This window comes from Desmodus rotundus, chromosome 12 (assembly GCF_022682495.2).
Source record: "Desmodus rotundus isolate HL8 chromosome 12, HLdesRot8A.1, whole genome shotgun sequence".
Classification (NCBI taxonomy): domain Eukaryota; kingdom Metazoa; phylum Chordata; class Mammalia; order Chiroptera; family Phyllostomidae; genus Desmodus; species Desmodus rotundus.
Genome location: NC_071398.1, coordinates 16,449,155 through 16,473,965, shown reverse-complemented (window position 1 = coordinate 16,473,965; position 24,811 = coordinate 16,449,155). Strand labels below are relative to the sequence as shown.

Below are 24,811 nucleotides of genomic sequence, written 5' to 3'. Positions count from 1 at the left end.
ATCCACCAACTGATAAGTGGATAAACAAAATGTGGGTTATCCATACCGGGAATATTATTCAGTCATAAAAAGGTACAAAGTACTGATAGGGACAACATGGGTGAACCTTAAAACATAATGCTAAGTGAAAAGAGGATAATCACAAAAGACCACATAAAGTATGATACCACTCATAGGAGCTGTCCAGAATGGGCGAACCCAGAGGCAGAATAGGCGAGTGGCGGGGAAAGGCAGGGAAAATGAAGAGTGATTGCTAATGGTACTGTTTCTTTTGGGGGGATGAAAATGTTCTAAGATTAGATGACTGTGATCGTTGTGAAACCTACGCATGTGCTAAAGCCACTGTATTGTTCATTTTAAATGGGTAAGCTCTATGGCTTGTATAGCTCAATAAACTTTTTAAGGCTGCGGGCCAGGTGGCCAGTTGGGGGGGCGTGAGAGGCTGCCCATCCGTGTATCTCTCCCACACTGATGTTTCTCTCCCTCTCGGTCTCCCACCCTCCCCCTCGCTCTGAAAGTAAATAAATAAAATCTTTAAAAAAGAGATTAATAGCAAAGAGTTGTGTTGGGGCTTAAGATGAGTTAATGTATGTAAACGTACTTAGGACAGGCCTTGCTGCCTGGTAAGTCCTCCATAAGTTAGCAATCACTTCCCACGCTGCAGGAAGGAGGAATAAATTCTCCTGAGTCTTCTTACCTGGTGGGATAGTTAAGTTAGAAGAACTGTCCATGGATAAGTATAGCATGATTACTTTCAATCATGTAGAAAAACAAATTAATGAGAGGGTTTCCACAGTAGTACATAAATGTAGGGAAAGTATAGAGTAAGGTTATATTGCCACCTGCAGAGTCAGCCTCCTGGGGCACGGAGCAGGCACAGAAGGACGGAGAGAGGAAAAGCAGGGAGATGGCAGAGTGGGCACACTGCTGACTCCTCAGTCTCTGCCCCCAGCTCAGGTCCTTCTTCTGCACTCGAGACCTGCACGCACTGCCCAATAGTGGTCGCTAGCCATGGGTGGCTAAGTTTAAATTAATCAAAATGAAAACTTTACTTCCTCAGTTGCACTGGCCACTTTTCGAATGCTCAACAGCCAGCAGCCCAGAGAAAGTTCTGTTGGATGGTGCGACCTACACCCTTTAAAAAAATGTCCTTTTATACTGTTTTAAAGTTGGCTCATACCACTTTAAAAACGGCCCTGCTAAAATTCCCATTTCACTGACCCAAAAGAGGCTCTCTGGGAAATCTCAAATTTAGTTTGAGGTCAAAAGAGTCCACTCAGAATTTGATTTGGGGAAAAATATCAAAATGTTTGAACATCTGATTAAATAGGATCACAGGTTGTTATAAAACAATGCTGAATTATTTATTTAACCAAAGTGACAATAGGAGTTAGAGGTAAATACGTAAGGTTACGTAGTTGTGAACAAAACTTAGCTCTTTTAATATCGAAAAGACTTTTTTTTAAGATTTTGCTTATTTATTTTTAGAGAGAGGGGAAGGGTGGGAGAAAGAGACACAAACATCATGTGTGGTTGCCTCTCTCGCACCCCCAACTGGGGGACCTGGCCCACATCCACGGCATGTGCCCTAGACTGGGAATCCAACTTCGACCCTTTGGTTCGCAGGCCTGCATTCAATTCACAGAGCCACACCGGCCACAACAAAGGACAGTTTTTCTTTCAAATTGTTTTATTGATTATGCTATTACGGTTATCCTGATTTTTCCCCCTTTGCCCTCCTCCACCCAGCACTCCCTCCAGCCATCTCCCCATCATTGTTCATGTCCACAGGTCCTGCATGTAAATCCTTTGGCTACTCCATTTCCTATATCGTGCTTTACATCCCCATGGCTATTCTGTAACCACCTATTTGTACTTCTTAATCCTCTCACCTCTCACCCATTCTCCCACACCCACCCTCCCATCTCTTTATCTCTTTATGGTTAACTTTTGGCATTTTAATTATGGCGGAAGACTGGGTTTTCTTAGGTAATCGAAGTCCTGATAAAGACAACATGCACAGTACATTATTTTGGTACAACAGTATTTGCTGTCCAGACAACCATATCAAAATTACAACTAACCTACAGAACCATCATTGAGAACCACCTGATACCGAGTGGAATGGAAATCCTATACCTAAGGATACACAGAAGCCACAGGTAGGCTAGTAAGAGAGGAGACTGGAGTGGGCTGGTCTCACATCCATGTGTGGCAGATATAAATCGGTAGGGGCATGTAAGCTGCAGAGGTCCCCCCTGAGAAGAGAGGGGTCCCAAGTCCCACAACAGGCCCCCCGGGCCAGGCTTCCAGTGCCAGGAAGAGAAGTCTGCATAACTTAAAGCTGTGGAAACCGGCGGAATATGAATCTGGCAAAGGAAGAAAAGACACTTCCCCCAGAGCAAGTATTCCAGGCCACCTCAGACTTGCTTGCCTGGCCTCCATACCTAAATCTCGAATCACAGTGACTCAGCGAATCTAAAACTAACGAACCGCAGTCTTTTTGTTCCCCTGTCCCCAGAGGCCGGGGAAAAATTTCCCAGGACTGAGGGAAGGACGAAGGCGTGCCCAAGCAAGCCCGGACTCCATCAGAAACTTCCTCCAGTGTCCCAAGGTGGTGGCAGGACCGTGGCCAGATGGGCAGGCCTTCCACCCGGCCCCATGAGGCCCCTCTCACCTCCTACCCCCAGGGCAGCCTTCTTCCTTGTCCGGGGGTCCCTACTTCACGCCCCAGACTCCTCTCCTTGCTCCTTCCTGGAACTGCAGCCACCTCGGGCTCCGCCCTGCGTCCCAGGGCCTGGGTGGCCGTCTCCGCCTTTGCTGGGTTCCCGGCTCAAGTGGGCCGGGCTGGGTCCCGCCAAGTATAAAGTAGCCTCAGGTCGGCAGGCAGCACCCACAAACCTCCTAAAACCTTATCCCCGACCTGGGTCGCCCCGGCAACCACCAGCCCAGCGAATCAGCACAACGCCGGAGCCATGGCTGGTGAGTGGCCCACCGAGCACGCCCCCCAAGCCCGCCTTCCTCTGCGGCAAACCGTAGGGACTCGGCCCTGAGTTTTGTTTTTTTGACTCAAACCTGGAAAAGTGAAAGTATTAGGGTCCCGGGATGAGCCCTGACCAGACGCCAGGGGAGAGGAGTCCCAATTTCTGTCTCACCCCCACAAAATCGGGTAGGCATTTAGGAGAGACGACCTCCCCACTGAGGTCTGAAAGTAACCAGCGCAGGGAGAGAGGATACTTAAGGAAAGGCGCGCGCAGCTGTCAGATCCGGCGCGCCTATCAGATGGAAAATGGCCTGCACAGCAAGCAGTAAGAAACCTTGAACTGCAGGTGCTGAAAATAATCCCATTTGTCCTTCAAGACGGAGCTCCAACAGCAGCTCCTTCTGAAGGCCTTTCCTAATCGGCCAGCCCTAAAGTAAAGTTTTCCTCTATGAAACCGTCCCATGCCTCTCCTATCCGGCTGATGCCATTGGTTATTTGTGTGTTTTATCACCTCTCTTTGGGTAATGTTTTAAAATTCAACCTACTGATTTGAGAGAGAGAGAGAGAGGGACAGAGAGAGGCATCAATTTGTTGTTCCACTTATTCTGCATTCATTGGTTGATTCTTATATGTGCCCTGACTGGGGATGGCACCGCACCCTTGGTGAATCAGGACGACGCTGGAACCAGGGCAGTTACATTTCTTACAAATATATTCTTCCTGTGTGTGGCTCATATTGCATATCTCTCTCTCTCCCTCTCTCTCTCCCCCGTCCCCCCCACCCCGCAATAGGCATGCCTACAACCAGTAGATGGTGAGCTCCTTGAAAGCAAGACATAAATATCCTGATTTTCTCATTTTCTGGGAAACAACTTTGTTTTACTACTTAGAAAATGCTTGTTAATACTAATAAGAAGTAAATATTGTAGATATTGATAACAAGGAAGCCAAGAGAATAAAACTCAACAGAGCAGAATTCAGTAAACATTGATGTGACCAGTGCAAAGGTTAGATCACAGAGAAAATGCATGTCACCACTTAATATACTCACTTTTCTCCCAGCAGTGTTCAGTCCCTGAGTCGATAAGAAAGGCGCTGGAAGTTTGTTGAGGTGGCTTCAGAACTTCCTTTCCATTTTCCCAGGCCTTCTGAAGCAGATAAATCACTTCCATAGCACTTAAATCCTCATCAAACTTGCATTCCACCAAGTCAGAGTTTATAGAATCAGAAATGCCAGGATCCAGCTCAGAGACCCTCTTTTTTGGCGTGCAGGGGCCTGCAGCATCCACCTGGCTGAATTTAACCTAATAGGAGCTGCCTCTGCCAGGTGTGGTTCATAATAAAAGCAGGCAGAGAACTGAAGGCTTAAATGTGCCATTCTACTTAATTTTCTTCAAACAAGACAAAAAAAGTGGCAGGTGCCTTCTCTCCCGGCTCCACCCACAGTCGCCAGTTAAGTACAAGCAAAGTATGAAGCAGTGGCACCAACGGCTAGGACAAATGGTGGTGGTGAGCTTCTGTCGTTGGTGCTCCTTCCCCACACCTCCCACCTTGCTGCATGATGTACTGTCTCCGTCGCTGTACTTTGAAATTACTCCAGCTTCCCCACTAAGTAAATTCGGGTAGTAACTTGCTTAATTGTTCTGTGCCTCAGTTTTCTCATCCATAGTATGGGGGTACTAATTGTGTCTACCTCATGGGGTTACCGTGACAACGGAAAAAGAATGCAAAGCACTGAGAGCAGGGCCGAGCGCACAATAAGCAGGCCTTCATCGCTCCTGTCGCAAAAGTAAAGCGCGCTTATTCTAACAACTTCAATAATACAGATGGCCAAGAAAACGCTCGTCTTGCCCCTCTGCCTCTACCCCCTTGCTGTCTGTTACTCATCCAAGAACGAATAGGTCATATGATCATTCCACATGTTTTTTCCCTCACATATACTGCGAATCTACCTACATTTATGTAGTTTCTTTCTTTGGTTTTTATAAAAATGGATTCCCATTCACTTCATTTTATCAGTTAATATATCATGGCTATCTTTCCAGGTCACTGAATATAGTTAACTCATGCTTGTTAACAGCATATTATTCTGTAGCATGTAGGTACCATAATTTATTCAAATGTTCCCCTCAAATAGATATTTGGGTTATTTGTCATTTTTGCCAGTGAAAAGAACGGTGCAATACACATCCTTGCTCCCATGTCCCGGTGCTTTCTGTTTGTACAACAGGTTCCCTGAAGTTGGACAGCTAGATCAAAGATTTATGTGCCTTTAAACTCTTAAGAGATTCAGCATTATTACTTTCCCTAAAGGTTGAGGCAACTCATATTCCCTCTGGCAACGTGCGGTTTTTCCTAAAATCTTGATAGCTCTCAATGTTGCTTGTCCTAAATTGCTTTGCCAGTCCGATAGGTAAATAATATTTCACTTTAACTAGCTTTTCTGACAAGCCTCATTATTTATTGTCATTTGCATTTCCTCCTCTGTGAAGAGTGTGTTCATACGCTTAACTTACTTTTCTGTTGCATCGTCTGTCTTCTAATTATTTGTAGGCATTCTTTCAGGTTATAACTCTTTGTGATACGAGTTGAGGCTTTCTTCTCCTAGTTGATTGTCTTCTGATTCTGTTTATGGTGACTTTCAGTAAACACAATTCTTTAAAATTTTTTATGTGACTTTATCAGTCAAGCTTTTTCTTCATGGTTTCTGAATTTCTAGCCTTTCTTAAAAAGTATTTTCTATCCTGAGGTTATACAAATTCTCTCTTTCCTCCTATACTATTCTAATGGTTTTATTTTTTTAATTTAGATCTTTAATCTGCCAGTAAATTATTGTTATATGTGGTGTGTTAGTGGGATAGTTTAAAACAAAAGCTTTTAATACAACAGACCCACGGAAAAGCGCACAAGTTCTAAGTGAATTTTCACAAACGGAACACATGCCTGTGTGCTCACCACTCAGATTGGGAAAGAGAACATTGCCAGCACCCCAAACCCTCTTCTGTGCCCTTCTAGCTGCTACCCCAACAAGGGGAGCCTCTATACTGACTTCTATTTAACACCTTATGTTAGTCTTCTAAGGGGAAAATGTTACTTTTATGCATATGGCAGATTACGTACCACACCGTTGATTAAATTAGCCTGTTTTTCCACTGAGTTACGGTGCCTCCTTTATTTGTTGGTAGTTTTAAGGAGGAAAGATATTTCTGGCTGCAGTGGATGGATTGCATAACCTAATGTCTAACAAAGTCATCTCTTCCCTTATGGATCCCGGCTCAGCTCCCCTGTAGCTCAGGCTTTGCTGGTTGGTAACTGATTTCTTCCATATGCCTTGCATGTGTCTAAATAGCCAGAAAAGCGCTGATTGTACTGGCTCACGCCGAGCGGACATCCTTCAACTATGCCATGAAGGAGGCTGCTGTAGAGGCTTTGAAGAGGAAAGGATGGGAGGTCACGGTGTCGGACCTGTATGCCATGAACTTCAATCCCGTCCTCTCCAGAAAGGACATCACAGGTAGGAGCAGCTCCCTCCTTTAATTAGGTCTTTGTGGAACTTCTTGCCTGCGGGTTCTCTGGTCCTGCCTTGGCCCCGTGGCCTCAGCCTCTCTTTTTCCTCTCTGCAGGTGAACTGAAGAACCCCGAGAACTTTCAGTATCCTGCCGAGTCTGCTCTAGCTTATAAAGAGGGCCGTCTGAGCCCAGATATTGTGGCTGAACAAAAGAAGCTGGAAGCTGCAGACCTTGTGATTTTTCAGGTGTGGTGGGACAGCAAGGGGGATGTCAGGACACGTGAGTTCTTATTGTCCTAGACCTGCCACCTAAGGAGCCATGTGGTCTTAGCAAAGTGACTTACCCCCTTTGCTGCATTCTCTGTAAAGAAAGGTGATTACTTCAAATGTGCAGCATTACACAGATCTACAGATGCTGTGAATCGGGCTGTAGTACTCTGTGAAAATATGAACGCGACTTCAAAGATGACATGTCAGTCTTAAGCTTTTCCCCCCAGTGTGTTTAATCTTTTTTTCAATTTCAATTTTTCAATTTCAGTTGACATTCAATATTGTGTTAGTTTCAGGTGTACAACAGAGTGGTTAGACCTATTTGTATACCTTACAAAGTTATCCCCCGCGTAAGTCTAGTACCCACCTGGCACCATACATAGTTATTACAATATTACTGACTGCATTCGCTATACTGTATTTTACATCCTGTGACTATTTTGTAACTGCCAGTTGGTACTTCTTAATCCCCTCACCTTCCTCACTCCGCTCCCCAGCTCTCCTCCCCTCTGGTAACCATCAGTCTGTTCTCTCTATGAGTCTGTTCCTATTTTATTTGTTCATTAATTTTGTCATTTAGATTCCATATATAACTGAAATCATACGGTATTTATATTTCTCTGTCTTATTTCACTTAGCATAATACCCTCAAGGTCAATCCATGTTGATAATATTCCATTGTATATATGTACCATATCATTTTTAAATTTATTTATTTTTAGAGAGAGGGAAAAGGAGAGAGGAAGAGAGGGAGATAAACATCGATGTCTGGTTGTCTCTTGCACACCCCCAAATAGAGACTTGGCCCACAACCCAAGTTTGTGCCCTGACTGGGAATTGAACCAGCGACCCTTCGGTTTGCAGGCGGGTACTCAATCCAATCACCCAACTGACCAGGGAACCTATCTTTTTCAAACTGATTTTAGAAAGAGGGAGAGGGAGAGAGTAAGGAGGAGGGAGGAAGGGAGAGAGAGAGATTGATTTGTTGTTCCACTTATTTATGCATTCATTGGGTGACTCTTGTATGTGCTCTGACCAGGGATCACATCTGCAGTCTCGGCATATTGGGACGATGCTCTAACCAACTGAGCTACCCGGCCAGTGCTGTACTGTATTTACTCTATCCATTTGTCTATTGATGGACACTTAGATTTCTTTCATATCTTGGCTGTTGTTAATAATGCTGCAGTGAACCAATTAGATCCATCATGGAATTCCTCAACAAAGCCTGCACTTCCCCCTCTCTCTGTAAGCACCCCAACTAGTTTGTGGAGTGATTCAAGAGATTGACTTCTCTGCTGCTGAAACTTCCCAGTCAATATTCACTGTCGGGCTTGATGTGTTTCAGCAGCAAACAGTGGCCTTTCTTCTGGAAGCTGCCCACCATTTAGCAGTCAGTACCAGAAATGTGTATGCTTCTTGTCAGTCATCCTTTTTTTTGGAAAATACCAGACTGTACTCAGTGACTTCTTCTACCAGTTCCAACTAGCTTCTTGATCTGAACATTGAATGTATATGACATTGGAAATGTCACTAGAAGGATGATACCGGCTGTGGTTTTTGCACTTAGTCATCTGCGAAGAATCCAACCCTTGAATTTTTGTTCCACTCCAGGCCGGTTGCTATGAATCAAAGCCACACCATTAGCCACAAAGGATGCCTTCTCGGTCCAGGTTGTCTACTGCATCTTATCTCAGTGCAGCCAAGGCAGCAGCAGCAGCAGCTTTGCATTTTGCATCTCAGAATCACCATAGTCTGGAACTGCAAAGGACTTTGGTGGTCTTTTAATTTAGCTCCTATCCAATGCATACGTCTTCTCTGCTATCAGTACAACTGTGCAGGTTGTCACTGCACAACAGCGACATACCGAAGGGTCATGCAAACGTTGCGGATTTGTATGTTAACAGTTTCCCGACAGATGACAGGAAAGCCCTATTCTAGAAAAATCAGTGTACTATGTAAAATAGTCCTTCAACGTGGAGATAGAGTCCTGGGAAGAAGTGCTTTAACTCATCCCAAAGTACCATATGGGCTAGCCTCCTGCTCGGTTTACGCACTTCTCCAAAAACAACTTGAGGGAGAGTAGACTCTTGATACCCTGCAAGCCACCGAATTCGATTTTCAACTCTGACTGCAGAACACTCACCGGGAAGGAAATCTACTGGCCTAAATGTGCTCCCCATTCTTCCTAAAAGCTGAGATCTGGTCCCTCACAATTAGAGTCTTAAATGTGAGAATGGGAGAAGCTCCTAGAGGTCCCTCCAGCCGCTCTTTTTACAGATGAAGCAAATGGAACTTAGAGAGCGTCTGGGTCTTGTGTGGCAAAGGTCAGGCATCAAGTTGGTGAAAGACTCGGGGTGAGAACACAACTCACTTGCAATCCAATGTTCTTTCTGTTCTAAAACCCTTCTTCCTTAGCCCCTCTTCTGTAGGTCAGCAACCCTTCAAAGAGAGAGCTATTGAGTCCTACAAATTCCCTCTGTGTCGTTTTTTTTCTTCTGGCCCCTTTCCAGTTGTCACTGCCTTTAAATCATGAGTCAGGGAGAAGAAATACTGGCATAGTTCTCGCACTGCTTTTATCAGGACGAAAGGCCCAGCGCGACTTTCTCATGGGAATTCCCTGATGACCCTTAGTCACACTGACCATCTGTTTGTAAGTTTGAGTGGTTCTGTTTATTCTGATAGGATTTTACATCCCTGAGCACAAGGTACATGTTTCATGTTTTTGATACCACACCCACTTAAAGCGAGCTCTTGAGAAAATATCAACTTAGGCATCACACATTGAAGCAAACTTTGTCTGCAGTCCTTGCTGTCTAAACTTCACTGTCAAATGCGCTTTCATTGAAGCAAATCTTACCTGCGTGTGGCCTTCTTCAGACCTGCCCGATATTTGCACCTTTAGACAAAAACAAGAATGTCAACTTGACTGACCAAAGATGACACTCGTCCTTAAATGCGCTATTTCCTGCAGAAGGGATGACAAGGGCCTGAAGACAGGCTTGCCCTTCAGTGAGATCCCATGAAGGGCTGTCTCAGTGAGGCCTCCTGTGCCGCGGGTGCTCCTGACCTGACCTCTCTGTCACTCGTTTCACAGTTCCCACTGCAGTGGTTCGGAGTCCCAGCCATCCTGAAGGGCTGGTTTGAGCGGGTGCTTGTCGGGGAGTTTGCTTACACGTATGCTGCCATGTATGACAAGGGACCTTTCCGGGTAGGTGGATGGTTCTTTTTTTCCTAACAACTGGATGCTGGGTAGGTTCGGTCCTGAGGTAGAGTTCTGAGCACAATCAGATACTAAGATCAGGCTCCAGGTCCTTTTGGAAGAGAAGCATAATGAAGTTTTAATAGGTGCTATGACGTGATGCTTAGGATTTGTTTTAAAATACCCCAGGAAAAAGGAGGTAAGGGGGTTAGAGAAAACTAGAATGGCACAATACTGAGCAACAAAGCTGGGTGGCAGGCGCATCTTTATACAGCTGACCCTTGAACGACACAAGTTTAAACTGCCTGGGTCCACTGATAAGTGGATTTTTTTTTCAATAAATACTGTGTGTTTCCTCTTATGTTTTCTTGGATTTTCTTTTCTAAACCTTACTTTATTGTGAGAATATAGTATATAACACATTTAACATACAAAATATGTGTTAACCAACTGTTTGTGTCATTGATAAGGCTTCCAGTCAACAACAAGCTATTAGTAGTTAAGTTTTGGGGCAGTCAAAAGTAATAGGTGAATTTTTTATTGTGTTGGGGGTGGCGCCCCTACTGCTTGCATTGTTCAATGGTCAACTGTACTATTTTATGTTTGAAATTTTCCATAGTAAAAAACATAGTCTGTCTTCGTTTTTCAGAGACCCAAGTACTGCTCAAGAAACATTTTGAGACCTACGTTACATGCCTAGATACATGCCTAGCACTTTGGGGAGACAGAATAAAACAATCAACAAATAACCCCCACTAGGCATAAGCAGTCAGCACTGATTTTGCATTTCTATGCCAACCATCCCTGGATTTGCCACACCCAGGAATATGGAACCCTTGCTCCAAAGGGTTGTAAAAGATGGTAGCACCGATGGTGAGCTTGCCTGTGCTCACCACCTGTCTGGTTCCATCTTCCAGGCCGGTACTTGGGCAGTGTCACACTGCGTGGCTCTGAAGAGCCAGTGTGGGAAGTAATGTCAATAGCTGATGGGTGGGCTTGTGTGTTCTCTTCCCTGGGGCTGTTTCATTAACTTCCTGCCACCAAGGAGATGTGCAAAGTGATGACTTATTTTTTGCAGAATAAGAAGGCAGTGCTTTCCATCACCACTGGCGGCAGTGGCTCCATGTACTCTCCACAGGGTGTCCACGGTGACATGAATATCATTCTCTGGCCAATTCAGGTACCTCATTTTCAATGAACCTTCAGGGGGATTAATTAATTGAGCTTTCTATGGGGTCCAAATCCTCCAGATAACAACTGAAAAGAGGCCTGAGGTGAAAGCATAGGAATGCTTCCTTCTAAGACTTACCTGTCTTCCCAGGCCCCCGTGCTTACCGAATAACCCACGTGTGCCGGCATCCACACACCACTCTCCCCTAACCAAAGGCTAGTGTGGATAACCCTGTAAGCCACGTGGTCTGATTCTTTCCAGATGGCTGACATCTCTCTCCAACCTTCCTGTCCTTCTCCAAGTTGCTGCTACAGTCCCACAGACTATTAGAACCCCCCAAAATTTAAGAAATGCTTCAGTTCAGCTAGTAACACTAAAGTCTAAAGTGTGGCCACTGGTCTCTCAGGATAACCTCTTCTAAGGAAGAGGGGTGGAGAGAAGAGTAAATGAGGCGGCCACCTATACTGTTGGAGAATTAATATTACTCTGGGAGAATAAGTGATAAGGACCATGGTTGAGAGGCAGTCATCTGGTTCTATGCAGAGGCAGGGAAGGCACAGCGGCAACTCTCCCTTAGGGAGCAGAACTTCTGGCACTATTGGCAGAGGATCCCAGGCTGGCACGGTTGCAAGGTTTTATTCATATAAAGAAGAGCACAACTGAATAGGCTAAAATAGGTAACAGCTAGGTATAGAGAGCAAGAGGTGAGAGAATACAGCTCTGAACTGGTTCTCCAGGGTGCCCCAGGCCTCCACTTCAGAGTGTCTTTTTGGGGAAGCCCAGATTAACCTTTGCAGTTCGTATAGGCTACAAGCTGTTTGGGGTTTCCGCTGTGACCCACCTTTGTGCTTTGTGTATCCCCAGAGTGGCACTCTGCATTTCTGCGGCTTCCGGGTCTTAGAACCTCAACTGACATACAGCGTTGGGCACATTCCCGCGGATGCCCGAATTCAGGTCCTGGAAGGCTGGAAGAAACGCCTGGAAAATATTTGGGATGAGACTCCACTGTATTTTGCTCCAAGTAGTTTCTTTGAGCTAAACTTCCAGGCAGGATTCTTAATGAAAAAGGAGGTCCAGGAAGAACAGAAAAACAAGAAATTTGGCCTCTCTGTGGGCCATCATTTGGGCAAGTCCATTCCGACTGACAACCAGATCAAAGCCAGAGAATAAGATTCATAAGACTTGATTTGCTTCTAACATAAAAGAAACCTAGCCAAAACTCTAGGTTTCTTTTTCAGGCTTCCTTGACTTGCTGTAGTTTTTGAGATTTGTGTTTTTCTTTTTCCATGAGGAATGCATATGACAAAGAATAGATTATTGATACATTTTTTTGGATCATTCTATTAAACATAACTGATTCTTACAATTGCTATCATGGCAAAATCTGATCGGCTCAAGAGGCCACTTAAGGTGTAAAGCAGGGAAAGGTATAGAAAGATGTCAGACAAATTCTGTAAGGTTCTCTATACAATTTAATCCCTCTTTTAGGGATACATTTTTAGGGCTAAATCTGACCAGGAAGCATCCAACTCTCTGTAGTTTATGGCAAAAGGGAGTGGTCCAGAGAAAGCAATGACTGAATCTGTCTGACCTAGGGGACTCGTTTAGTAATCAGTAATCTATGCTTGTTTGTGATATATCTTGGTTTTAATTACTACGTAGTGACTGACATGCCCAATATGAGTGTTGCTCTTCCTTTAACTTTTGTTGCTGGTATATAGTACACACAGATACATTGAAATGAAAAGTTAATAAAAGCCTTCTTTATCTCAATCTTCTAATTTAATGTCTACAGAAATAAAACAACACATCTATATACTACAATTCACTACGATGAATGAATTCAAGAAAGGAAATAGCGCCCCAATTCTTAAAACAGACTTCCCAAAACACTGCTTTATTTCTGACCTGTGTAACCATCTGGAAGGCTTTTCCCTGTATCTTTGCTAAACTGATGACTTTACTTTTAAGGATGTAGTTTGGTCCAATGACTTTTGGGATAAAGTTGTAAGTCTAGAGTTTCATTTACTTTAGTGAACAATTTTGGCACAATATTCTAACTTTGCATGTAAATTAAGGGTAGCCGTACACACAGTTGGTGTAATTCAGGTAGAATTACTTGAATATGATGAAAGACTGCCCTCTTGTGGTGCACTGGAAGAAAACAACAAATAATGCAAAGCAAGGTTGCTTGAAACTGGGAATAGCTTCATACCTGCCAAGGAAAATGATGGCGTCAGTCTGGAGAACCTCGTTTGCCAGATGCCAACAGGCACTGGGTAGTTCTTCCTTTTGAAGTATCCACAGTGACATATAGCTTGGTGCTTCAGTTTGAAAATATTGTCTTTTGCCTTCATCCTCACTGCAATTCTGTGTGCATTTCTAAAAGTTCCAAATGAAGTAAAATCCGTTTCTGCAAAACAAACCCACACTGTCTGGTTTCAGTAAAGCTTGAGATAGAAGCATTTGGGCGAAAGTGGAATCTACTGGGGAAGATACAGTGAGAGGATTCAGTAATAAAGGATGGCCAGAAGCCTATAAGGCAACTTGGCTAGAGAATTTGCCCAATAGGGCTGGTTCATATTGAATGGTAATGAAACACTGATTAAGATCCTCTTGGGGAATTTAAAGGACATTTAAAGAGATCCAGGAAAGAGTGTGGTGTAGAAACCAAGAAAAACAATGCAGCAGACAAATGCCAAGGGACATTATTCTGATTTGCCTGATTTGTTCAGATTTATCCAATCAATGGGCTTGGCATTGGGAAAGCAGCAAAGTGCCTACCCCTCATGGAGTTCACATTCTAATGAAGAATGATAGATGAACATATATGTCAAGTGGTGATAAATGCCAGGAAGAAAAAGCAGAGTAGGAGGGTTAGTGATGGGATACAAGGAGTCTTGTTTTATACAGGGTGATCAAGAAAGACTTCTCGGATAAGGTTGCATTTAAAGAAAGTCTGGATAAAGTGGGAGGGCAAGCTGTGTTGGTATCTGAAGGAAGTGCACTCCAGACTGGAGTAATGTGAGGGCAAACCCTGAGGCAGGAGCACTTAGTATGTTTGAGGGAGAGAAAGGAAGAGAAAGATAGGTGAGACACAGAGCTGGGGTCAGATCACATAGCATTGTGAGAATGTAAAGAGAGGAAGTCACTGGAGGTTTTTGAGCCGAGGTGTAGCACAATCTGATATATTTAATTCTGGCTGGTATGCGAGCATTCAAGTATAAGGGGTGATGATGGAAGCAGGGAGAGATTTTGGAAGCTGTCACAATCTACATGTTTTGAGACCAGGGTGATGTGTGCGAAAGTGGTTGGATTCTGGATGTATTTCAAAGGTGAGAGTAACTGGATTTGTTGATGGACTGAATCTAAGTCAGATTAAAAAAAACAAAAACCCTGAATTGGAAGAATGGGGATTTCATCCGCTAAGTTGAGGAAGACTTTAGAAAGGTTATTGGGGGCAGGAATTGGGAAGGTGGGGCAGGTGGAATCAAAATCTGACTTTAGACATGTTATATTTGAGATATCTACTAAGACATCCGAGTGAAGCTGTCAAGTAGGCAGTTGGATAATAAGGAATCTGGAGTTAAAGGAGAAATTATGGCTAAGGATACACATTTGGGAATCTTCAACATATGGATAATATATAAAGCAATGAGACTGGATGAGATCCCCTAGGAATTGAGTTATAGTGGAGGAGAGGCCTGATGATTGACATCTAGATGATGAGAATGAAAAGAGGTGGCCAGTGAAGCCCGAGGACCAAGTGGGGTGTCCTGAAAAGTCAAGCGAAGAAAGTGTTTCAAGGAGAGAGTGATCAAGTGTGTCAACTAGTGCTGATAAGCCAAGTAAGACAGGCTTGAGAATTGACCTTTGGATATGGCAATGTAGAGGCCACTGGGGGTTTTGACAAGAATCAGTTCAGTAGTGTTGTGATGAAAGCCTGATTGGAATGGGTTCAAGAATAGGAGGGGAAGTGGAGTGTATGGGGGATGTGTGGTCAAAGGAAGTTACTTACTGATTTTGTAAGAGACAGGGGACATTTATATGCCAGTGGGTATGACTTAGAGAAAAGGTTTTGATGTTGGAGAAAGGGGACAATTAAAGGAACATGTCTTTGAAGAAGCAAAAGGATATTGGATCCAGTTCACAAGAGACAGAAGAGCAGAGTAATGACAGGACTAGAAATACTAATACAAGGTAATACTTATTAGGCATTTATGTGTGCTAGGAACTAAGTAATTTTACATAGATTAATTTACTTAATTCTTATAACAATTCATATGAGGAGGATCCTATTTTTGTTTCCACTTTATTGGAAAGGATATTCAGGAATGGAGATGTTAAAAAGTAGGTGTAGGAGCCGAAGCTCCATCCAGGAAGGCAAACTCAAGAGCCTATGCTTTTAAGATTACATTGCCTTAGCAGAAGCAGGGATGATGGCACCGTGAGCTAAAGCACAGAGCAGCAGTCGATTCCTGTTCCTGACAGCCAAGTGCTGCTGCTGAGAAACTTTTATACTTCCAGAGCCCCTGCTGTGTGCTGAGCAGGGTACTGGTGCTCCAGTTCTTACAGGTCTGGTTATAGGGCTGCTGGCAATTTGCTCCTTGCAACATGACAGCGCAGTACTCTTACCGGCCTGGAGTAAAGCGAGACAGCTGCTTCCCTTGCTCTGGCCACTGTGACTTGAACTCCAGAACTCAGGACTGCATCAGCTTTTCTGGCAGCCCCTTGCAGTCTCATCTTCAGATCGGTCTTTTGCCCACATATGCTTTTTTTTTTTTGGACCAAAGTATTTTTGATATTTATAATTATTAAATTGTATTTGATTATTAGTCCTTTCCAGTGCTACTGAAGTCAATAAATGCCAGAAGAAGACTTTTAAACATATTTTGAACAATGGCAGCATTGTTGAAGTAAATTATGCATATTACTTAATGTATATAATTAATCCTCCTAAAGTGACAAGTCATTTAGATATATTTGGATACGTTAAAAACTCAATCACTTTCAAAAATCAACAGACACCATCTATATTTGATAAGTAGGTATATAAGTATACTGTCTAAAGCAGTACTTCTAAAACATCAGTTTTTACATATTATAATTGTGGTATCCATATATCATCTGTGTTAGTATTTGTTTAATATTTTTAATTTGACTCTAGTAGTGTACCTACTGGACTATGGGTAGTCTACTATGGGTAGTCTAGTAGGTATACACATTATATTTTTTCTAATGCACATTAAAACACATATACTATGTTTAAAAATAGTGTTTCCCATGTATCACCTGAAACCATTTTGAATACCACCAGTGGTATGTTGTTATTATATGTTTCATTCTGGTAAACACTAATTTATACATGGGAAAATAGCAAAAGAATAAAAAGAGATTAGGCCTGCGGGCCAGGGAAACTCGGTGTTCATCAAAAGCACCTCCATGCTACATGATTTGCTGCCTTGTGTTATGTACTATTTTACTCCTCATGAAACATTTAAACTAAGGAAAACAAACACAAATTCTGTCACACCAAGCACTTTGTACACTGTAGGCACAAAATAACTACTTGAAAATGTTTCTATATTTCATACCTTTTCCTAATGATTTTATCATTTCAGCCTGGCATTCATGGATGTGAATTCACCCATAGGGTTTGAGGAAAAAAGACAGTACCCACTGCAAAATGAAAACTTTCAATGTTTTATTTTTGACTGCAGCTGTTTACAGAAATATAGTTGCGAGTATACAAATGTTCCAATAGAAGCAAAATATCTTTTTAATATTTAACAAGTTATCACAGATAGCTAAAAACATAGATGCAAATGAATCCCCCCAGAGAACAAACTGAAAACATCTGGTGTCAGTGCTCTGCAACCCCAACTATGAAAGCGTATACACAAAAATGTAACCCTTAGTCATCGCAGGCCAATGGAAGAAGGCAATTCAGTGGTTGATCAGTGTGCTCAGGCAAATAAAATTTAAATGGCAGAATGGTATCCAAACCACTTGACAATAGGTTCATGAAATACTTGTAATACATTTATTAAAAAGACTAAGTAAGAGTTGTCAATAATTAGCAACTACTTGGAGCTTATCAATTAGAAGTAAGGGAACAAGGTGAGAAGATATATTCATTAGATGAAAAGAAATTAGCTAAATATCATTGGATCAGTTTGTAGCCCCTAACGTCAAACACTTCAGTGCGGGACAGCTCTTTATCGGACACATGAGTCTGATTCCAAACCCACTCTCAAACATCTGAGGTGGGGAAGGGGGAGGGTGTGTATGTCTGTGTGTCTGTGTGTGTGTGTGTGTGTGTGTGTGGTCCTGAGGTTCATTAGCTAAAACAATAAGTGATCCCTATGAACTACTCAAACCAGGCAAATTACTTCTGGTAAAATAAAATAAAATAAAAAGAGCAGGGTGTGATATGGAGCTTAAACATGGGGCTTTTAAAGGAGACATTACAAGTTGAAGTCCCACAGAACTGTGGTAGAACACTTTGGGTACAGGAATATATTAAGCAATCAAGTGAGGAAGAGAGGAAAGGGCACAAGAAAGGAGGAATGTAGCTAGAGCATCTCCCAAAAGTTTGCCTATGTATTTATTTGCCAGCACCATAGTTTGTAGACTAAGCCACTTACATTTCTACTGCTAGTATTAAGCAGTGGTGAATTTTACAGAGTATATAATTATTTTTATTTTGAAATGTGCATTTTTATTTCATGATTTAATTAATGGTGATTTGTAAACAGTGGGAGGAAGATTAGAACAATTACGGAAATATTAAATCACATAGGGTGATAAAGTGAATGAATAAATCTACTTGTCTGTGGATACTTTACCATGATGCATGCTGACAAGGGGGAAATGCCCAAATTATATAACACACTGTCTTGTTTAATATTTATTTTAGTAAATAGCTCCTGTCTGAAACGTAAGTTCCAAGGGCAGTTATATCTTCTGCAGCAGTTCTCATACAAAGCAATCTACTCTTAAAGATTCATGTATTAAAAAAAGAAATTAAATATGGTGCTTTGTTGATCTGGACAGCCATCTTGTTTAGTATCTCAGATACAAATATAAATATAGGAATGACAATTTTGTTCTGAAAATTGACCTAACCAGACCAAAATTGTGGTCTGCTGGTAAAGTAAGAGGCAATGAAAAAAAAACTTGTATTATCACTGCCCACAATGTACCCATTTTATGAATGAACAGGAGAATTTAGCACCTGTCAATGATATTAGCTACTTAAATGTCATAGCAATTAAAAGAAATATAGAACATTGCACCTATACCTTTAAATCACTTACTTAATGTAAACTTTTTAGTAAGTGGTAGAAATATGCCAAACTAAGTTAACTGAATTATCAATAACTAATTATATACATACATAAAATATACTATAGGCAGTGCTGAGAATGAATTGTCATTGCCAATAAAGGATTATGAATAACCAGGTCAAGCTGAATTTACATAAAGAACAATGCATAACCCTATCTTTATGAGTAGGGAAAAACCTGCTTTCCAGACCTCACTGTACATAGTTTGCACCGGTGGCTCTCAAGCTTTACCAGTGCATCAGAATCACCTGAAGGGCGTTAAAACACAGATTGCTGAGTCCGTCTCCCCTTTCCCATTCAGTGTGTCTAGGGCAGGACCCAAGAATTTGCATTTCTAACTAGTTCACAGGTGATGCTAATATTGGCCGGTAGGCTAAGGACCATATTTTGAGAACCATTGGTTTATATATGCAGAAAACTATAATGTTCTTAGGTACATGGCACAAAATATATAGGAAGAGGGCTGGTTTTAATTAACTTTCAAGAATACAGATTAGTAAGCTCAACATTTAAGTGTTTCTAAAATGATTTCCTGAAGTGTAATCATTTACCCTTATAATCAATTACATTTCAAAGTCTAAGTCCTGTTTAAGCTCTACTATAGTCATTTTAGAAAATATTTACATAAACACTTATGCCAAGTTGCTCTCCAAAATAAAAAGGGACATAATATTCTAAGTAGTTAAGATGTAGTCATTAAGATGGAATCATCACTATACAGCATTCTTGACTTCTCTGGAATGATTCAAGTGCATAATATCAATAGGGTATTAAGAATATTGAGTAAACGTTTGCAGTCTTCAGTGTTACTAACAACCACGGAAATACTCACATGGGGGATAGCAGCTCATCCCAAAGCTGTTGCTGTCCTGACCTGTTGCTGATGGCCCTTTCTTCAGGCACCACCACCGTATTAAGGAGCTGGAACACAAGCAAAATTAACAAAAACCAGAGGGACACAATTCAACTGTATCTGGTTGAAAGGAACTATCTTGGTCTTGGAGGGACTCAGATGTAACTTTTTCATTTCCATTAACACTATTTTTCATAGGTAGATTACTGAGGGTCTGATGGGCAAAAAGTGCTCTATAATTAATTACTTGGCTCTGTCTAGTTAGAAAAACTGACATTACCAGATTTTACTTAAACTATGTGTTAATAATTTATTTTCATTCATCTAGGAGATGCTTTAAACACTTCATTCCTGAAATTTAACCACACACATTTGTATGCATGGAGTCACACAGGTAGTAAAAGTTTCATTAGCATTCAGGTTAAGACCTATCATTGGTTGGTTGAGATGAAGACAAATTTAGTTTATAAATATAAAGCCTAAACAGTATAATGCTGTAATCTTTTACTTACCCTCCCTCAAAGGAACAATTTTGGTAACGTACCTTTTCTGTTACTCTTAGGCCAAAGGGAGTTAGATACTTATGAAGTTATTTCCTATGATGATTAAGAAATGGAGCTATAAAAACCTTCCATTTTGCACAACCCCTTCAAGTGCCCTTCTAGTTGCGAGATGAGATGCTGGCCGATTCATGAACTGTTTAATACAGCCAATTAGATTTTCAAAAAGAAAAGAAAGAAATGGAGAAAAGAATGGTTAAATGGAAAAGCTGAAAGTTGGGACCTATTAAAATAATTTACATGTTTTTGGCAATAGCAAAAAGGGAAATTACATAAAAGGCGCACTATCATGGTAAAAGGCACTTTTCCATTTAATCTAGATATAAAATATTAATTTAAAAAATTTTCCTGGAAGAGAAAGTAGAGTAAAAATAGAAATTTATTAATAAGTGAGGCTAGAATGGCATGAAAATCAATGGGAATTAAAGAAGTAATTAGAGCCCTGGGATAATTTACAAATGACACTGTAGGTATTATTTTGATATTTATTACATTATGAACATTATCTCCACAATTTAGCTCTAGTGATACAAATAAGCAGAGGAGAAAACCTCTTTTTATACATTATATAAGATTTTACTAAACCAGTCACTAGGGTATATACTCTGACTTATTACTCTAAAATCTTCTGAACTATTCAGTCTCTCTTTCATTAAGTCCCTCCATATAACCAAAGGCATGCAGATACAACATGGTTGTCTCGGTTAGGGATGAAACCTGTGCTCATGAAGCCGAGTAAAGCTAACAGGTCTTACATAATTTTCAGTTGATTAAAAAATCAACTAGGAAACAGATACTAGAACAAAAAATTTCACCAGAAAGATGCAAAATTCTCCAGTTACTCTTAGTGAATATTTATCAACCTTGTGGAATTTGAGACCTTGATTATTAAAGCATTTAATTCTGCTTTTTAATTACTGATGCATTTAAACCGATTTTACTTTTCTAAAACAAGCATCTATAATGGCTTAAATAATCTAAAGGAATTATTATTTTAGTTCTAAAGGGATTCAAATGTAACTTCCTTCTCATTTCCGTGGGCACTATTTTCCTAGGCAGACTAAATGGGATTCTGATGGGCCAGAAATGCACTACAGTGACATTCCCAACTACAGCACATACACTCTACAGCATTACCCACCCCGCCAAAAAAAGAAAAAAAAAGAAAAGTAGGAGGGAAAAGAAGGAAGGCAGATCTCTCATTAATACTGCTTCTATATAAACAAAGCCCTTTAAAAACCTGTTCTAGGGAAACTGGTAAAAACAGATTTGCATTGGCTAAAGACAACATGATACTCTAATTACAAAGGTAACATGATAAAGCTCAAAAGCAAAACATGACTTCTCAATTATCTTCTCCCATGTTGGTGTGGCTATATAATGGAATGATAATAAGGAATAAAACACACAAACACTCACACAGACACAGAGATAAGCTCCAAGCATTAATGTGAGTTGCTAAAAGAACAATTGAATATAACAATACAAAGGAATAAAATGTGGTTCAAAACTTATTTAGGTCCTTCTGCCATAAATAAATCCAATAAATTATTGTTTCCGAGGCCTTTGCTGGCTCATGGAGTCTCTCCTATATGTAGCTATAACTTGTAACAGGAATCTGGAAACTGCATTATTAGCACAAGTATCAACCACTGATTACTACGCTAATTCTTCAATAAGAAGACAAATAGTTTTTGTAACCAAATTGCATATATTCAGAATGCTGTACTTAATATTGACCTTTAGGGGTAAGGAACATTTAACAATGTTAAAAAAAATAACAACATCATTATTGAATAAGAATACGGTAGCATGGTAGCATAGCACAGCCCTTATAACAAATAACCACAAAATTTATGAAAATAAAAATCGGGTTTTCTGCTTCCATCCAATCAAACCATTACAGTTCAGGTGTATGTTCTGTTCTAAACTTAGATATTATAAAACAGAAATTGGTCCCTGGTGACTTGGCATTGGCAATCAGCATTTTACAATGACAAACCTCTTGCTAAACAACAGAAGTCAGCACACAGTCAGTCTTCTTGCCACTACTTCATCCATAGAGCAATATGAACATTCTAATTAGAACTTGGTGAACAAACAGACTTTCTTTCTAAGTCTCCTGTGTAATCTCAGAAAAAAATTCAGAAAACTCAGAAATGAACTTACGGTATTTTATTTCTACTTATTTTTATACCTGCTGGCTAAGCTTTCTGACATTCATCAACTCTCTGCAGTTGGAGTTTTACATTTTAAAACCGAAGCACTGGATTGTGTGGCTGGTCTTTCTTATAACCTGAACTACATTAGGTAATTTTTCCTGATAGGGGTGGGGAAAGAAGAGATATACTGAGGAAAATGCTTTCAGTTCAGAGAATTTATAAAGTAGCTCTGGATATTACAAGATGGGGAAAATGTTATTAAAATTACAAATGTTTTTTAGTGTCTTTATAAATAAAAGGCATAGAACACAGAAAGCCAATTAATAATAAAAACAACAATAATAAAATATTAAATATATAGTGAGCGAAGGCTGAATGGCTCATTCTCATGAAACACCATTTGACACAACTGCCTAGATGGGTTTCCTTACTCTAACATTTGGCTGAGTGAAAGACCCAGCAAACAGACAGTAAGCTGCCTTTAGCCCACTAAGAACATCAAAGAACTGCCTGATGGAATGGCCACTGATGAACAAGTCATTTGTTTCAAAAGATACTTAAATACTCAATAAAGACATAACAAACCCCCCCTCACTGTTATCAGACGCCACGTTGTGGTAGAACATCAGACAAACTCACAAAATTACCACAAAAATGTGTGGCAAAAAAGAATAGTTTATATATATGTATATATATAAATTTCTATATTTATGCCAATGTACTCACTCAGTACAAATAGCAAAATAGTATACCATTTCCTAAATACAAAATATAGCTTTCCAAAAAAATGAAACACACATTAGATATAAACCATCCAAAACTTGAACGATTGAAAACTGTATTCAAAATTAAATGACCCAGAGTAGGTCTCTTTCTGAAAAGTTCCCTTCATATTGGCAAGAAGCCTGTACTACTGAAAACGTAATTCAATGCCTCTCAATCAGAGAGAGAAAGAAAGAAAGGTTGAGGGTAGAGGGAAGAATATATGAGAACAAAGAGAAAATACAAATTAGAAGGATAGCACATTCAAAGAACCAAGGAACATCATCACAAAAAGGGGAAAAATCTGGCTGTATAAACAAAACCAAGACCACAATTTCACTAAATTCAACTATATGTATAGGGTAGAAAAAACAAACAAACAGAAAAGTAGCTTTCAACAATTAACAGGCTATTTTTGTACACTTAAAAAAATAAATGAAACGGACGAGAATACCAAAACGTCTTAGCTACATAAAGAAGCCACACACAATTTGGCCTTACACTGCATTAACAGCTTTCTACATGCCAAAAGAAAAATACAACATAATAAGCATGTGTCCAGACAACAGGTTGTAGTGAGAAGCAGGCATCCCATGGGTGGTGAGAACACCCAAAACCATGTAACTAATGCTACAACTGCAAGTTCGGAGTGAGTTATTTTGCTCTCGATAGATGTAACACAAGTTGATTCTTCATTTTAAGTCAATGACATGACCCTGTAAAGCCTAAGGCTTGTGGGAACCATCAGATAAATGACCACTTCAAACTGTAAAGCACTGAGGTGACAAGTGAATTACATTCACTGCAGCTCAGGGAGAAGTGATGTTTTAAGAAATTTTACTTTGCCTTTTTTTTAAATTAAAATTTACATGTTTCCTATTAGAGGGAAAATTTTGAAGACTTCAGAACAGCACCGTTCATGGGGGAAAATGCATTGTTTCTTGTTTCTCAGGAATCAGTTCTCCTTATTCCTGAAAAGGCAGCCCCCACCTGTGCTGCAGGAGTTGCTGGGCTACCCCAGATGAAAGTAGCCTTTTCCTCAAAGTTGTTACAGGGTCACAAAACTAGGAATATATTACCAATTGTCTAAAATAAAGTGAAAAAGGGGAATAATATAGGTGAGTATTAAAAGGGAACAATCAGCCCAAGACTAGATTAAGAAGAAACAGATTCAAACTGTTGTCAGTTTAAACTACTGCAGGAGAATATCAGAATATAATTTACCATATATTATCCCCTTCACTTTTTCATAGAGCAAGATAATTATTTTTCTATGCAGTTATGCCTGAACCACTTAGCGGAAAGAGAATTAACAACAATCTGAAAAATAAAATGCACAGCATTCCAGCTGTTCCCAATTTGTGTTGTCTGCCTTTGTGATAAAGAAGCCTCTTAACTGTGGAGAGCTCTTAATACAGCTTCCTTGTCAGAACATTACCTCTTCAGTTTTTCTATAAAACTGGAAAAGGATTCCTTCAGTTTGGCCAATAGCTGTGTTCTTTTTATTGAAAAATCACAGCCTTAGTTATTATTTGAATTTTTCTTTTTCAAAAGCTGTTACTTGACTAGAACAGTGCAGGGAAGAAAATAAGAACAAAGGTAAATATGACAATATGAATTATTTTCTAATAGCAATGATAACTGAGCAGTCCAGCTTTAAATTTAAACTGTATTTTTAAAGAAAAAGCGCCTAGGAAAATAGCAACAATTAATTCTGTCAGCTGGACACTCAAATAGATTCTCAATCATCATTGTTATTAGGAATACAAAATATGAAGATGTTAACAATCGCGGCTAATCACTGCAACAGGCAGCATATGTGTGCTCTTTTGCAGCCAGAGTAAAATCTATACATTTACTCAATCACAGTTTTTCATATTTCATTTTGCTTTAAAGTAACAGTTCAATTCTCATGGAATCACAAGATCTCAGGACATCTTGGAATCAGGATTTTCTTCATAGAGTTTCTAAAAAAAAAAAAAAAGGAACAC

General features: G+C 40.5%; 2 protein-coding genes across 11 annotated transcripts in view; one reads left to right on the top strand and one right to left on the bottom strand.

Moving 5' to 3' along the window:
- The first annotated feature begins 2,612 nt into the window (after positions 1-2,612).
- NQO1 (NAD(P)H quinone dehydrogenase 1) lies at positions 2,613-13,559 on the top strand. The gene is made up of 6 exons (XM_024555951.3): positions 2,613-2,982; positions 6,333-6,497; positions 6,607-6,737; positions 9,859-9,972; positions 11,042-11,143; positions 11,999-13,559. The coding sequence occupies exons 1-6, from the start codon at positions 2,976-2,978 to the stop codon at positions 12,302-12,304; spliced, it is 825 nt and encodes a 274-aa protein (XP_024411719.2). The 5' UTR covers positions 2,613-2,975; the 3' UTR covers positions 12,305-13,559.
- Positions 13,560-16,821: 3,262 nt separating this feature from the next.
- Positions 16,822-24,811, bottom strand: part of NFAT5 (nuclear factor of activated T cells 5) — a 129,954-nt gene continuing 121,964 nt past the window's right edge. For all 10 annotated transcript variants that reach the window (XM_024556144.4, XM_071219851.1, XM_024556142.4 and 7 more), the window contains one exon: positions 16,822-24,787. The gene's annotated coding sequence lies outside the window, so the exon portion shown is untranslated. The remainder of the gene's footprint in view (positions 24,788-24,811) is intronic.